Genomic DNA, 17,651 nt, shown 5'->3' with positions numbered 1-17,651 from the left:
TTTCAAAAAAAAGGTTCATCTCATTTAATAAAATATTACAGACAATGTAAAAAAATGTTCGCATAGGTTAATAAATGTTCATTTCCACTAAAAATTGTATGCGACATTTTAAATAAATATTCAGGTGTTTCTAAAAAAATTCAATTTAAAAATGTGTACACAATGTAAAAAATGTATGTGTTATTTAAAATTTTCTATTTCCATTATAAAGTATATAATATGTATTTGGAAAATGTTACCATTTAATCGAAAAAGTGTTAAAAGCATATATTTAAAAAAATGTGCGTCATAAATTTCTAGCAGTGTATAAAAAAAATTCTTGTGTGCTCTACAAATGTACATTGGTTACCATGATAAAAGTAAATATGTGTTAAAAAAAGCGATAATAACTAACAAAGAAACAAAGGAAAAGAAAAAAAGACATAAGAACAGAGAAAACCGAAAAAAGAAGAAAACTAATGTAGAACGATGAAAAAAACAGTGCAAAATTTAAAAAGATACAAAATAAATGTAAATAAATAAGCAAAATGAAATGAAATAGAAAGAAAATGGGTGCATGTTTTTAGAGATGAGTAAAATCGGAGCAGAACGAACCTACACCGCGCAACCAGCAAACTGCACTAACCGGACCTGCACGAGATAAAGGACCGCATGGAGGAACTAGAGTTTGTTAATATATTTTTTTTGAATTTCATGAGTCGAACTATGAAGCTCATGCTTTGGTTAAAGCTGCTACTTCTCTTGCAGTCGGGCGCCACTTGTGGCTAGGGATATTGCCCATATCATTTGTATTCCGCACATTGTTAATAAAATCCCTTTTGCCCCTCAAAAAAAAAGTAGTCGTTGCCCCGTAGGCGATTGCTAATTGGGAATCCGTACGGGAGACGTCTAGAGCAGTTTTTTTTAGGGGAAACGTCTAGTTCTGATGGTCGCGCCCGACACTGACACACAGCAAACAGTTTACACGAAAATTTTAGTTCTGATCATCTGATGAATAATAAATTAGTTGCCACAGGAGTAGCTAATTCTCTTAAACCACTGCGAGCGGAGTTTCCCTCAGTTAGCGGCAGGCGCATCTATCAGTTCAGAGCTTCCATGTCAGCAGCCGCGCGTGTCTGGAGCCCGAACCCGAAGGGGAACAGGGGATCGTGCTGCGCGTCGCCGACGTTCATCGGCAGCTGCTCCACCGAGCGGAACTACGTCCGCGCCAGCTTCCCACTGAACCCGTAGTCGCCGAACAGCACGTCGCTCACGCCCTGTAAGACAATAGGTTTAGGGAACTGGCTCAACCCTCTAGGGATGGCCTATCTCATATATATATAACAAGGGGGTACAACGTTACATCGTACGTATTCATATACGTACACATATACAGGAGCTATACAGTCTAATACCCTCCCTCAATCTTAGTCACTTCCTAAAGAATCTAGAAGGGTAAGATTGCCCCGACAATGCTCAAACTGTGGAAGAGGTAACGGCTTGGTGAAGATGTCTGCAAGTTGATCTTTGGAGGAGATGAACTTGATCTGTAGTTGCTTCTGAGATACCCGTTCCCGTACAAAATGATAGTCCACTTCGATGTGTTTCGTTCGGGCATGAAATACTGGATTAGCAGATAGGTATGTAGCACCGATGTTATCACACCAAAGAATAGGAGACTGTGATTGAGATATACCCAACTCCTGAAGTAAAGACTGCACCCAGATAATCTCTGCAGTTGCATTAGCCACAGCCTTATACTCAGCTTCAGTACTGCTACGTGAAACAGTAGCTTGTTTCCGAGCACTCCAGGCGATCAAAGTAGAGCCAAAGAACACAGCATAGCCCCCCGTGGATCGCCTGTCATCCGGACTGCCAGCCCAATCCGCATCAGAATATGCTGAAATGATCCCAGAGGGATTCGGCCGAATGTGTAATCCATAGGACAATGTGAAACGAATGTAACGCAAGATGCGCTTAACTGCAGACCAATGAGCATCACGTGGTGCACGGAGATACTGGCATACTCTGTTGACAGCAAATGAAATATCTGGACGGGTGATCGTCAAGTACTGCAACCCACCAACAATACTTTTGTACTGTGTCGCATCAGCAGAGGGAAGGAGCTCACCATCTATAGCAGTAATCATGTCAGTAGCAGACATAGGTGTAGTAGTTGGTTTGCACTTAAGCATTCCAGCTCGCTGCAGCAAGTCCAAACAGTACTTCTTTTGTGTCATAACAAGACCATCAGAGAGAGAAGCGACTTCCACACCAAGAAAGTAGTGAAGCTTCCCAAGATCTTTGACTGCAAAATCAGCACCAAGGGACCGAACAAGAGCAGAAGCAGCCGACTGAGAAGAACTGACAAGTATAATATCATCCACATAGACCAGCAGATACATGATAACTTGGGGCCGTTGGAGAAGAAATAACGAAGAGTCAGCAGCCGAGGATGCAAAACCATGAGCACGGAGAGCTGTCGCAAGACGAGCATGCCAAGCACGGGGAGCCTGCTTCAGACCATAGAGTGCTTTCGTAAGACGACACAGATAATCAGGACGATCAGGATCAGAGAACCCTGGTGGCTGCCGCATATAGACCTCCTCCTCCAGGACACCATGCAGAAAAGCATTCTGCACATCAAGCTGACGAAGAAACCATCCCCGAGTAACTGCAAGAGAGAGAAGAAGCCTGATGGTAGTCGGTTTAACAACTGGGCTGAAGGTGTCATCATAATCAAGACCATAACGCTGCCGAAATCCTCGAGCAACCAGCCGCGCCTTGTAGCGCTCAATAGAACCATCAGAATGCTTCTTCACTTTGAAAACCCATTTGGAATCGATGACATTAACTCGGGGTGGTGGAGGAACAAGGGTCCATGTCTTGTTACGAAGAAGAGCATGATACTCCTGTTCCATAGCCTCTCGCCAATGAGGTATGCTGAGAGCAGCTTGATACGTACGAGGCTCAGAGGTAGGATCCGCACGGATGGCAGCCAGGCATGCAGCCAACCAGGCACCCGTACCATCAGTACGCTGTTTGGGCTGAAATACTCCACTGCGACTCCGTGTATGTGGTCGTTGAGGAGCCACAGGAGGCACAGGTGGCGGTGATGGCGACGCCTCAGAGTGTACAGACGGCGAAGCAGGCGATGACGATGATGGAGAGGCCTCGACCACCGATGGGGATGCCTCAAGGAGCAACGGCGACTGGACTCCAGGGGCAGGCGAGCACGGCCCAGGCGAGCACGGCCCAGCCGCACCAGACCGAGTGGGTGACGAGGTCGGCGTGATGGTGGGCCGAGAGAACGGCGAGGCCTCCTGGCGAAGCGGCGAGGCCGGCTCAGCAGACGTGGTGACAGGCCGAGACGACGAAACCTCCTGGCGAAACAACGAGGCCGGGGCAGAAACTGACTCCGGGCCCATGGGCGACGAAGATGGCCCGGTGATCAAGGGCGCCGGTCCAGAGGTCGGGGGCGCTGAAGCAGTCATCGTAGGCGGAGGTTCGGCCTGATGTGCATGAGCACGATCGCCGAGGCCATGCAGGGACACCTCACGATCATCAAGAGGAGACGATGGCTCCTCCAAAATCTCCAACCGAGCCCCACGTCCAGTGCCTGCACCATGGTTAGGCAGCAAAATAAGAGAGTATGCAATATCATCAAATTGGTCAGATGCAACGGAGGATGAATGCAAAGGCAATGGTTCAGCAGTGGACATAGGAAGCTTCGCAAAAGGAAAGACTTGCTCATCAAACACAACATCCCGAGATATGTAGACACGATTTGTGGGAACATGAAGACATTTGTAACCTTTATGAAGAGAGCTATAACCAAGAAAAACACACTTCTTGGAACGAAACTCAAGCTTGCGTTTGTTATAAGGACGGAGATGTGGCCAACAAGCACACCCAAAAACCTTAAAGAAGGTATAATCAGGTTGTTCGTTAAGGAGAACTTCGAGTGGAGTCTTCATGTTCAAAACACGAGTGGGAGTGCGGTTTATGAGAAAACATGCAGTGGTAAGGGCATCACTCCAGAACCGAAACGGAACCGATGCATGGGCCAAAAGAGTCAGACCAGTTTCAACAATGTGACGATGCTTACGTTCCACAGAACCGTTCTGTTGATGTGTATGTGGACATGCTAAACGGTGAGCGATCCCAAGCGACTGAAAGAAGGAGTTGAGGTTGCGATACTCACCCCCCCAGTCCGACTGGACATGAACAATTTTGTGCTTGAGAAGGCGTTCAACATGTTTTTGGAACTGGACAACAATGTCAAACACATCAGATTTTCGTTTAATAAGGTAAAGCCAGGTAAAGCGACTATAAGCATCAACGAAACTGATATAATAATTGTGACCACTGACAGAAGTCTGAGAAGGACCCCATACATCAGAGAAAACAAGTTCTAAAGGATGTTTAACCTCACGACTGGACTCTGAAAAAGGAAGTTGATGACTTTTCCCTTGCTGACAAGCATCACACACTGCTACATCTTTATTACTAGACATGCTAGGAAGCTCATGACGACGCAAAACATGACGAACGATAGGTGTGGCCGGGTGACCAAGACGAGCATGCCACTGCGACGGAGATACCCGAACTCCACTGAACACGCGAGCGACACCAGGATGCTCCAAACGATAGAGGCCCTGGCACAACCGCCCGCTAAGAAGAATGTCCCTCGTGCCCCGATCCTTAATAAAAAGATCAAAAGGATGAAATTCACAAAGCACATTATTATCACGTGTGAGTTTAGGAACAGAAAGAAGATTACGTGTCACAGAGGGAACTCTAAGCACATTACGAAGCTGAAGACTCCTATTTGCATGCCTAGTAAGAACAGATGCTTGACCAATATGAGATATATGCATACCTGCTTCATTGGCGGTGGATATTTTGTCGGAGCCATGGTAGGGTTCGCGAGTATGGAGCTTGCCCATCTCACTCGTCAGATGCTCCGTTGCCCCGGAGTCCATGTACCAGTGAGGATCAACAGAGTAGGACTGAGTGTGCCCTTGCTGCTTTGTGGCCATCGGTTTTTCTGCCATGGCCACTTGGCGCGCAAAGTTGCGTGTGTCCTTGCCATCATTGCCGAGGCCCAGAAAACTCTTCTGAAAGCGCTTGTGACACTTAGAGGCCCAGTGTCCATCACGACCACAAAGCTGACACACACGAGGACCGCCAGCCCCCGGTAATGTTGCAGTAGGAGGGGGGGCCGAAGTGGGCGGTGGTGGCAGCCCCGAAGGGGCCCGAGATGATGAAGATGCGCGGCCACCCTTCGTGGCGGTGTGGGCCGAGAGGGAGCCGCTGCTCCTGGAGCGACGCGTTTCAACCCGTTGCTCAGTGAGAAGGAGACGGGAAAAGACCTCGTGCGCCATCATGGGTGTGGAGTTGCCCCGCTCGTTAATGATCTCGACTAAGGCATCATACTCCTCATCAAGACCATTGACAATAAACGAGTTGAACTCGGAGTCAGTAAGGGGCTGTCCAATAGAAGCCAGCGTGTCGGCGAGGCCCTTGAACTTGTTGTAGAACTCGGTGGCAGTGGAGTCAAGTTTCTGACACTCCCCAAGTTGACGACGGAGCGAAGAGACACGAGCCTGCGACTGTGCTGCAAAGGAGCGCTCAAGGATGGTCCAAGCCTCATGAGACGTCTTGGCGAAGACAACAAGACCGGCAACGGCCGGAGTGAGCGACCCCTGGATGGAGGAGAGGTTCTCTTGGTCCTGCCCCATCCAAACACGGTGCGCCGGATTGTAGACCGGGCCGTGCACGCTGTCAATAAGCGCAGGAGGACAAGGGAGAGAACCGTCGACGTAGCCAAGCAGGTAATGACTCCCAAGAAGCGGGAGGACCTGCGCACGCCAGAAGATGTAGTTGTCCGCCGACAACTTGATGGTGATAAGGTTTCCGAAGTGAAATGGCGGCGGCGGTAGAGAACCCGTGGAGACTGCCAGAGGCAAAGGCGCCATAGGGGCAGTGGCGACAGGCCCAGCCGCGGAGATCGATGGCGCAGGAGTCGCGCCCGACGCGGCGAGACCGGCCATCAGGGCCGAGGCAGAGGCCTCCATCGGGGCAGCAGCGTTGGCACTGGCGAAGGCGGGCAGGGATGTTGGGGAACGTAGCAGAAATTCAAAAATTTTCCTACGAATCACCAAGATCTATCTATGGAGAGACCAGCAACGAGTAGAAAGGGGAGTGCATCTACATACCCTTGTAGATCGCTAAGCGGAAGCGTTCAAGTGAACGGGGTTGATGGAGTCGTACTCGTCGTGATTCAGATCACCGATGATCAAGTGCCGAACGGACGGCACCTCCGCGTTCAACACACGTACAACCCGGTGACGTCTCCCACGCCTTGATCCAGTAAGGAGAGAGGGAGAGGTTGAGGAAGACTCCATCCAACAGCAGCACAACGGCGTGGTGGTGGTGGAGGAGCGTGGCAATCGGCAGGGCTTCGCCAAGCACCATGGGAGAGGAGGAGGAGGGAGAGAGGCAGGGCTGCACCAACGAGAGATCAAATCATGTGTTATGGGCAGCCCCTAGGCCTCATATATATAGGGGAAGGGGAGGGCTGCGCCCCCTTTAGGGTTTCCCACCCCCTAGGGGCGGCGGCCAGCCCTAGATGGCATCTGGTGCGGCGGCCAAGAGGGAGGGGAGGAGTCCATCCTCCCTAAGGCACCTCGGAGGTGCCTTCCCCTTCGAGGACTCTTCCCTCTAGGGTTCCCTAGGCGCATGGGCCTCTTGGGGCTGGTTCCCTTGGCCCATGTAGGCCAAGGCGCACCCCCTACAGCCCATGTGGCCCCCCGGGGCAGGTGGCCCCACCCGGTGGGCCCCCGGGACCCTTCCGGTGGTCCCGGTACAATACCGATGACCCCGAAACTTGTCCCGATGGCCGAAACAGGACTTCCTATATATAAATCTTTACCTCCGGACCATTCCGGAACTCCTCGTGACGTCCGGGATCTCATCCGGGACTCCGAACAACATTCGGTTACCACATACAAGCTTTCTTTATAACCCTAGCGTCATCGAACCTTAAGTGTGTAGACCCTACGGGTTCGGGAGACATGCAGACATGACCGAGACGTTCTCCGGTTAATAACCAACAGCGAGATATGGATACCCATGTTGGCTCCCACATGTTCCACGATGATCTCATTGGATGAACCACGATGTCAAGGACTCAATCGATCCCGTATACAATTCCCTTTGTCTAGCGGTATTTTACTTGCCCGAGATTCGATCGTCGGTATACCGATACCTTGTTCAATCTCGTTACCGGCAAGTCACTTTACTCGTTCCGTAACACATCATCCCGTGATCAACTCCTTGGTCACATTGCGCATATGATGATGTCCTACCGAGTGGGCCCAGAGATACCTCTCCGTTTACACGGAGTGACAAATCCGAGTCTCGATCCGCATAAAACAATAGATACTTTCGGAGATACCTGTAGTGCACCTTTATAGTCACCCAGTTACGTTGTGACGTTTGATACACTCAAAGCACTCCTACGGTATCCAGGAGTTACACGATCTCATGGTCAAAGGAAGAGATACTTGACATTTGCAAAGCTCTAGCAAACGAACTACACGATCTTTGTGCTAGTCTTAGGATTGGGTCTTGTCCATCACATCATTCTCCTAATGATGTGATCCCGTTATCAACGACATCCAATGTCCATAGCCAGGAAACCATGACTATCTGTTGATCACAACGAGCTAGTCAACTAGAGGCTCACTAGGGACATATTGTGGTCTATGTATTCACACGTGTATTACGATTTCCGGATAATACAGTTATAGCATGAATAAAAGACTATTATCATGAACTAAGAAATATAATAATAACACTTTTATTATTGCCTCTAGGGCATATTTCCAACAGTCTCCCACTTGCACTAGAGTCAATAATCTAGTTCACATCGCCATGTGATTAACACTCACAGGTCACATCGCCATGTGACTAATACCCAAGAGTTTACTAGAGTCAGTAGTCTAGTTCACATCACTATGTGATTAACACTCAATGAGTTTTATGTTTGATCATGTTGCTTGTGAGAGAGGTTTTAGTCAACGGGTCCGAACCTTTCAGATCCGTGTGTGCTTTACAAATCTCTATGTCATCTCCTAGATGCAGCTACCACGCTCTATTTGGAGCTATTCCAAACAATTGTTCTACTTGGAGCTATTCTAAATTATTGCTCCATTATATGTATCCGGTCTCTCTACTCAGAGCTATCCGGATAGGTGTCAAGCTTGCATCGTCGTAACCTTTACGACGAACTCTTTTACCACCTCCATAATCGAGAAAATTCCTTAGTCCACTAGTTACTAAGGATAACTTTGACCGCTGTACTGTGAGCCATTCTTGGATCACTCTTGTACCCCTTGACTGTCTCATGGCAAGGCACACTTCAGGTGCGGTACACAGCATAGCATACTGAAGATCCTACGTCTTAAGCATAGGGGACGACCTTCGTCCTTTCTCTCTATTCTGCCGTGGTCGAGCTTTAAGTCTTAACTTCGTACCTTACAACTCAGGCAAGAACTCCTTCTTTGACTGGTCCATCTTGAACACCTTCAAGATCATGTCAAGGTATGTGCTCATTTGAAAGTATTATTAAGCATTTTGATCTATCCTTATAGATCTTGATGCTCAATGTTCAAGTAGCTTAATCCAGGCTTTCCATTGAAAAACGCTTTCAAAATAACCCTATATGCTTTCTAGAAATTCTACATCATTTCTGATCATCAATATGTCAACAACATATACTCATCAGAAATTCTATAGTGCTCCCACTCACTTCTTTGGAAATACAAGTTTCTCATAAACTTTGTACAAACCCAAAATCTTTGATCATCATGAAAGCATACATTCCAACTCCGAGATGCTCACTCCAGTCCTTAGAAGGATTGCTGGAGCTTTGCATACTTATTAGCATCTTTCGGGATTGACAAAACCTTCCGGTTGTATCACATACAACCTTTCCTCAAGAAAATCGTCGAGGAAACAATGTTTTGACATCCTATCTGCAAGATTTCATAAATAATGCAGTAATCGCTAATATAATTCCAACAGACTCTTAGCATCGCTACGAGTGAGAAAATCTCATCGTAGTCAACTCCTTGAACTTGTCGGAAAACATCTTAATGACAAGTCGAGCTTTCTTAATGGTGACATTTACCATCATTGTCCGTCTTCGTTTTGAAATCCATCTGTAGTCATACATGGATCCTCTCTCGGATTTTATGGCCTCAAGCCATTTATCGGAATCCGGGCCCACCATCGTTTCTCCATAGCTCGTAGGTTCATTGTTGTCTAGCAACATGACTTTCAAGACAGGATTACGTACCACTCTGAAGTAGTACGCATCCTTGTCATCCCACGAGGTTTGGTAGTGACTTGATCCGAAGTTTCATGATCAATATCATAAGCTTCCACTTCAATTGGTGTAGGTGCCACAGGAACAACTTCCTGTGCCCTGCCACACACTAGTTGAAGATATGGTTCAATAACCTCATCAAGTCTCCACCATCCTCCCACTCAATTCTTTCGAGAGAAACTTTTCCTCGAGAAAGGACCCGATTCTAGAAACAATCCATATTGCTTTCGGATCTGAATTAGGAGGTATACCCAACTGTTTTGGGTTTCCTATGAAGATGCATTTTATCCGCTTTGGGTTCGAGCTTATCAACCTGAAACTTTTTCATATAAGCGTCGCAGCCCCAAACTTTTAAGAAACGATAACTTAGGTTTCTCTAAACCATAATTCATACGGTGTCATCTCATCGGAATTACGTGGTGCCCTATTTAAAGTGAATGTGGTTGTCTCTAATGCCTAACCCATGAACGATAGTGGTAATTCGATAAGAGACATCATGGTACGCACCATATCCAATAGGGTGCAACTATGATGTTCGGACACACCATCACACTATGGTGTTCCAGGCGGTATTAATTGTGAAACATTTTCCACAATGTCTTAATTGTGTGCCAAAACTCGTAACTCAGATATTCATCTCTATGATCGTATCATAGACATTTTATCCTCTTATCACAATGATCTTCTACTTCACTCTGAAATTACTTGAACCATTCAATAATTCAGACTTGTGTTTCATCAAGTAAATATTCTCAACATCTACTCGAATCATCTGTGAAGTAAGAACATAACGATATTCACTGCATGCCTCAGCACTTATTGGACTGCACACATCAAAATGTGTTACTTCCAACAAGTTGCTATCTTGTTCCATCTTATTGAAACCGAGGCTTTTCAGTCATCTTGCCTATGTGGTATGATTTGCATATCTCAAGTGATTCAAAATCAAGTGAGTCCGAACGGTCCATTTGCATGGAGTTTCTTCATGCATATACACCAATAGACATGGTTCGCATGTCTCAAACTTTTCAAAACGAGTGAGTCCAAAGATCCATCAATATGGAGCTTCTTCATGTGTTTTATACCATTATGACTTACATGGCAGTGCCACAAGTAAGTGGTACTATCATTACTATCTTATATCTTTTGGCATGAAAATGTGTATCACTACGATCGAGATTCAATAAACCATTCATTTTAGGTGTAAGACCATTGAAGGTATTATTCAAATAAACAGAGTAACCATTATTCTCCTTAAATGAATAACCGTATTGCGATAGACATAATCCAATCATGTCTATGCTCAACGCAAACACCAATCTCGGTGGGTAGAGGGAGCGTGCGATGCTTGATCATATCAACCTTGGGAACACTTCCAACATATATCGTCAGCTCACCTTTAGCTAGTCTCCGTTTATTCCGTAGCCTTTTATTTCGAGGTACTAACACTTAGCAACCGAATCGGTATCTTATACCCTGGTGCTACTAGGAGTACTAGTAAAGTACACATTAACATAATGTATATCCAATATACTTCTATCGACCTTGCCAGCCTTCTCATCTACCAAGTATCTAGGGTAATTCTGCTCTAGTGACTGTTCCCCTTATTACAGAAGCACTTAGTCTCGGGTTTGGGTTCAACCTTGGGTTTCTTCACTGGAGCAGCAGCTGATTTGCCGTTTCATGAAGTATCCCTTCTTGCCCTTGCCCTTCTTGAAACTAGTGGTTTCACCAACCATCAACAATTGATGCTCCTTCTTGATTTCTACTTTCGCGGTGTCAAACATCGTGAATATCTCAAGGATCATCTTATTTATCCCTGATATGTTATAGTTCATCACGAAGCTCTAGCAGCTCGGTGGCAATGACTTTGGGGAAACATCACTATCTCATCTGGAAGATTAACTCCCACTTGATTCAAGTGATTGTTGCACTCAGACAATCTGAGCACAAGCTCAACGATTGAGCTTTTCTCCCTTAGTTTGTAGGCTAAGAAAATTGTCGGAGGTCTCATACCTCTTGACGTGGGCACGAGCCTGAAATCCCAATTTCAGCCCTCGAAACATCTCATATGTTCCGCGACGTTTCGAAAACGTCTTTAGTGCCTCAACTCTAAACCGTTTAACTGAACTATCACGTAGTTATCAAAACGTGTATGTCCGATGTTCACAACATCCACAAACGACATTTGGGGTTCAGCACACTGAGCAGTGCATTAAGGACATAAGCGTTCTAGTGTCCGCATAATCGCTACTGTCAACTTTCAACTATATTTTCTCTAGGAACATATCTAAAACAGTAGAACTATAGCGTGAACTACGACATAATTTGCAAAAGGTCTTTTGACTATGTTCAGGATAATTAAGTTCATCTTATGAACTCCCACTCAGATAGACATCCCTCTGGTCATCTAAGTGATCACATGATCCGAGTCAACTAGGCCGTGTCCGATCATCACGTGAGACGGACTAGTTAACGTCGGTGAACATCTTCATGTTGATCGTATCTACTATACGACTCATGCTCGACCTTTCGGTCTCCGTGTTCCGAGGCCATGTCTGCACATGCTAGGCTCGTCAAGTTAACCCTAAGTGTTTTCGCTGTGTAAAACTGTCTTACACCCGTTGTATGTGAACGTAAGAATCCATCACACCCGATCATCACGTGGTGCTTAGAAGCGACGAACTGTAGCAATGGTGCACAGTTAGGGGGGAACACTTCTTGAAATTTGTGAGGGATCATCTTATTTACTACCGTCGTTCTAAGCAAACAAGATGCATAAACATGATAAACATCACATGCAATCAAATAGACTAGTGACATGATATGGCCAATATCATATAGCTCCTTTGATCTTCATCTTCGGGGCTCCATGATCATCATCGTCACCGGCATGACACTATGATCTCCATCATCATGATCTCCATCATCGTGTCTTCATGAAGTTGTCACGCCAACGACTACTTCTACTTCTATGGCTAACGCGTTTAGCAATAAAGTAAAGTAAGTTACATGGCGTTCTTCAATGACACGCAGGTCATACAAAAAATAAAGACAACTCCTATGGCTCCTGCCGGTTGTCATACTCATCGACATGCAAGTCGTGAATCCTATTACAAGAACATGATCAATCTCATACATCACATATATCATTCATCACATCCTTTTGGCCATATCACATCACATAGCATACCCTGCAAAAACAAGTTAGACGTCCTCTAATTGTTGTTGCATGTTTTACGTGGCTGCTATGGGTTTCTTGCAAGAACGTTTCTTACCTACGCAACACCACAACGTGATATGCCAATTGCTATTTACCCTTCATAAGGACCCTTTTCATCGAATCCGTTCCGACTAAAGTGGGAGAGACTGGCACCCGCTAGCCACCTTATGCACCAAGTGCATGTCAATCGGTGGAACCTGTCTCACGTAAGAGTACGTGTAAGGTCGGTCCGGGCCGCTTCATCCCACAATACCGTCGAAACAAGATTGGACTAGTAACGGTAAGCATATTGAACAACATCAACGCCCACAACTACTTTGTGTTCTACTCGTGCAAAGAATCTACGCAATAAACCTGGCTCTGATACCACTGTTGGGGAACGTAGCAGAAATTCAAAAATTTTCCTACGAATCACCAAGATCTATCTATGGAGAGACCAGCAACGAGTAGAAAGGGGAGTGCATCTACATACCCTTGTAGATCGCTAAGCGGAAGCGTTCAAGTGAACGGGGTTGATGGAGCCGTACTCGTCGTGATTCAGATCACCGATGATCAAGTGCCGAACGGACGGCACCTCCGCGTTCAACACACGTACAGCCCGGTGACGTCTCCCACGCCTTGATCCAGCAAGGAGAGAGGGAGAGGTTGAGGAAGACTCCATCCAGCAGCAGCACAACGGCGTGGTGGTGATGGAGGAGCGTGGCAATCCCGCAGGGCTTCGCCAAGCACCACGGGAGAGGAGAAGAACTTGGGAGAGAGGGAGGGGCTGCACCAAAGGCATAAGGTGTGTTTGGGAGGCCCTCCTACCCCACTATATATAGGGATCCCAGGGGGGGGGGTGCGCCAGCCCCTAGGAGATCCAATCTCCAAGGGGGCGGCGGCCAGGGGAGGAGTCCTCCCCCCCCCCCCCAAGGCACCTAGGAGGTGCCTTCCCCTGCTGGGACTCTTCCTTTAGGGTTTCCCCAGGCGCATGGGCCTCTTGGGGCTGGTGCCCTTGGCCCATGTAGGCCAAGGCGCACCCCCTACAGCCCATGTGGCCCCCCGGGGCAGGTGGCCCCACCCGGTGGGCCCCCGGGACCCTTCCGGTGGTCCCGGTACAATACCGATGACCCCGAAACTTGTCCCGATGGCCGAAACAGGACTTCCTATATATAAATCTTTACCCCCGGACCATTCCGGAACTCCTCGTGACGTCCGGGATCTCATCCGGGACTCCGAACAACATTCGGTTACCACATACAAGCTTCCTTTATAACCCTAGCGTCATCGAACCTTAAGTGTGTAGACCCTACGGGTTCGGGAGACATGCAGACATGACCGAGACCTTCTCCGGTCAATAACCAACAGTGGGATCTGGATACCCATGTTGGCTCCCACATGTTCCACGATGATCTCATCGGATGAACCACGATGTCAAGGACTCAATCGATCCCGTATACAATTCCCTTTGTCTAGCGGTATTTTACTTGCCCGAGATTTGATCGTCGGTATACCGATACCTTGTTCAATCTCGTTACCGGCAAGTCACTTTACTCGTTCCGTAACACATCATCCCGTGATCAACTCCTTGGTCACATTGCGCATATGATGATGTCCTACCGAGTGGGCCCAGAGATACCTCTCCGTTTACACGGAGTGACAAATCCCAGTCTCGATCCGCATAAAACAATAGATACTTTCGGAGATACCTGTAGTGCACCTTTATAGTCACCCAGTTACGTTGTGACGTTTGATACACTCAAAGCACTCCTACGGTATCCAGGAGTTACACGATCTCATGGTCAAAGGAAGAGATACTTGACATTTGCAAAGCTCTAGCAAACGAACTACACGATCTTTGTGCTAGTCTTAGGATTGGGTCTTGTCCATCACATCATTCTCCTAATGATGTGATCCCGTTATCAACGACATCCAATGTCCATAGCCAGGAAACCATGACTATCTGTTGATCACAACGAGCTAGTCAACTAGAGGCTCACTAGGGACATATTGTGGTTTATGTATTCACACGTGTATTACGATTTCCGGATAATACAGTTATAGCATGAATAAAAGACTATTATCATGAACTAAGAAATATAACAATAACACTTTTATTATTGCCTCTAGGGCATATTTCCAACAAGGGAGTCGTCCGTCGTGGCGCTGGAAGTGCGGACCACCAGCGTGGTTCCCGGCGACGAGGAGAAGAAGGAGCCGACGCTCCTCGTCCCGATCGGGAGTGAAGCAGCCGCGGCGGAGTCGAGGGGCCGGGAGAGGAGGGCCGCCAGGGAGGCCGGCAGGTAGCTGGCCGTGGAGGAGCCCGAGGCGACGGATCCCGACATGGTGGCGGTGGCGCGATCGAAGATGGCGACGGCGCGACGTGGGGCGGCGGCGGCTTGGGGTGTAGCGGAAGCGTAGACCTAATTTAATACCACGTAAGACAGTAGGTTTAGGGAACTGGCTCAACCCTTTAGGGGTGGTCTATCTCATATATATATAACAAGGGTACAACGTTACATCGTACGTATTCATATACGTACACATATACAGGAGCTATACAGTCTAATACGCCCTGCCCCTCCGTCCCCGGCAGCCACGCCGCAACCAGCGCGTCGATCGCGTCCATGTACGGCTCTACGACAAGCGGCCTGCCGGAGACCAGCACCACGGCGCACCTGACGCTGCCGCACACGTCCCGGATCACGCTGGGGCCGGGCGCCGGCACGGTCAGGTTGAGGTTGTCGCCGAAGGACTCGGCGTAGGGCGGCTCGCCGACGACGACGACGGCGTAGTCGAAGCGGGCCTTGTTCTGCCGCATGAAGCCGGCGTCGGGGTTCTCGGAGTAGACCACGTCCGTGCCGTGCCCCACGGCGTGCTTGATGCCATCCAGGATCGTAGTCCCTGCGCGCGTTCACGTTGTTAGTTTCATTCAGTTGATCGGTTGCCGCTTGGCATGGCACGGCGCGCTATCATTGTGCATTACCGGTGGTGAGGTTGTTGCCGGCGACGCCCTGCCAGGTGATGGTCCAGCCACCGCACTGGTTGCCGAGGTCGTGGGCGTGGCTGCCGGCGACCAGGATGCTCCCCGCGTTCTTGGGCAGCGGCAGCAGCGGCTTCTCGCCGGCCTTGCCGTTCTTGAGCAGGACGAGGGACTTCCTCACGGCCTCCCGCGCCAGGTCGCGGTGCTCCTGTTTGCCGAGCTCGCCGGCGAGGCTGAAGTCGGCGTAGGGGTTCTCGAACAGACCCATGGTGAACTTGACACGGAGGATCCGCCGGACGGCGTCGTCGATCCTGCTCATCGGAATGGTTCCGTTCTGCACCAAGGTGCTGAGGTCGTCGATGAACTCCGTGTATGTGTACGGGATCATGATCTGAAAAGAAAAGGCGCGACCGGATGAATGATGTTGATTTGTTGTGTACACTGACAGTAACAGTAGCAGTGCACTCCTTCACTCACCATGTCGATGCCGGCCATGATTGCCAGCTTGACGGACAGCATGTAGTCGGCACCTTTAGGTGTCGTTATCCTTTCAATCCCTCCCCAATCCGAAATCACAAAACCCTGAAGAAACACACATAGATGAGTGAGAGGAACCATGTTTACAAGAGAGAAATGCACGGCGAAGAAGTCGATCGGAGACCCTGAATCTGAGCGTGGTTTTGAGGAAGTCGGTGATGAGGAAACGGTTGGCGTGCATCTTGGCGCCGTTCCAGCTGGAGAAGGAGACCATCACGGTGGAGACGCCCTGGGCGACGGCGCTGTAGTAGGGCGGCATGTGGACGCTGAGCAGGTCGTGGAAAGTGGCCGCCGTGTCGCCCTCGTTGGCGCCGCCGGCCGTGCCGCCGTCGCCGACGTAGTGCTTGGAGCACGCCGCGACGTTGCGCTGCCCGGCGGCGACGTAGGGCGCGCCGCGGCGGCCGCCGGCCGGGATCTCGCCCTGGAAGCCAGAGATGACGGAGGCCATCTGCTGCACCAGCTTAGTGTCCTCGCTGAAGCTCTCGTAGCAGCGGCCCCACCTGGGGTCCCTGCACACCGCCATGCACGGAGCGAACACGTACGGTATCCCCGTGGCTCTCACCTCCAGCGCCACCGCCGCCCCGATCTTCTTCGCTAGCTCCGGGTCCCTGGACCAAACGTTGCATTAAGACCGAGTTCACCTCAGAGTAGACCGCCGTGGTGAACAGAAGTACTCGTGTCAAACCAACTGTTGTTTGGACTCACCATCGGTACAACACTGCACTTATGATTTTGAATCTATGTGTACGTAGGTGCAAGTGGGTTCCGTGCAAGTGCAACGTAGTAGTGCTAGATGTGAGCGAGCTCCTCGTTTGAATTTTCTTTTACTTTTATAATGCAACATCGAACACAAAAAACAACTTGGGGTAGCTAGGTCTTGCAGCTAGTATATGAGCGACAGACTTGAACATTATATAAGCTAGCCGTTCAATTTAAGATGATTAACTAGTGCATCGATCTGATCATGTACTATTAGAGAACCCATCGATCTGATCGATTAACGTTATTGACCTAGGTACCTGGTGCAGCCGAGGCCGACGTTGTGCGGGAAGATGGTGGCCCTGTAGACGTTGCCGTGGCCGTGGACGGCGTCGATGCCGTAGAGCATGGGGATGCCGAGGCGCGTGGAGAGCGCGCCCCTCTGCATCTCGTTCACCATCCTCACCCACGCCTCCGGCGTCGCGTTCGTCGCCGGGACGCTGCCCCCGCCGCTCAGCACGCTGCCTGCAGCCAGGGCGGGCCGTTGATAAATTGAACGCATCCTAAGAAAAATGCACGTGAAATGCATATACGACACGGAGTACCTATGAAGAACTCCTTGACGACGTCGGCGGTGGCGTTCTCCCGCTCGATCTGAGACATCTGGCCGATCTTCTCGGCGACGGTCATCCGCGCCAGCAGGTCGCTGATCCGCCTGTTGAGCAGCTGCTTCGGGTCCTTGTACTTGGCATAGTCGGCTGCCGCCGGCATCAAAATGCAACTAGCGCATGTCAGGAGCAGCAAAACGCTCGCCCTGTAGCTACCGAGGAACGCCATGGCCCAGCTCGGGTGCT

The 17,651-nt window shown here is 49.0% G+C and overlaps 1 protein-coding gene across 1 annotated transcript; it reads right to left on the bottom strand.

Annotated features, from left to right (window-relative positions):
- Window positions 1-1,196: 1,196 nt before the first annotated feature.
- On the bottom strand, window positions 1,197-17,634 carry LOC123058238 (beta-glucosidase BoGH3B-like). The gene is made up of 7 exons (XM_044481032.1): window positions 17,403-17,634; window positions 17,118-17,322; window positions 16,223-16,706; window positions 16,039-16,143; window positions 15,565-15,952; window positions 15,151-15,482; window positions 1,197-1,256 (listed from the first exon to the last, which is right to left on the bottom strand). Exons 1-7 carry the CDS (start codon window positions 17,632-17,634, stop codon window positions 1,197-1,199), a joined length of 1,806 nt encoding a protein of 601 aa, XP_044336967.1.
- Between the last annotated feature and the right edge of the window lie 17 nt (window positions 17,635-17,651).

The sequence above is a fragment of the Triticum aestivum genome, chromosome 3A (genome assembly GCF_018294505.1).
Source record: "Triticum aestivum cultivar Chinese Spring chromosome 3A, IWGSC CS RefSeq v2.1, whole genome shotgun sequence".
Classification (NCBI taxonomy): domain Eukaryota; kingdom Viridiplantae; phylum Streptophyta; class Magnoliopsida; order Poales; family Poaceae; genus Triticum; species Triticum aestivum.
The sequence above is the reverse complement of the archived record's forward strand: the minus strand, read 5'-3'. Positions and strand labels throughout refer to the sequence as shown.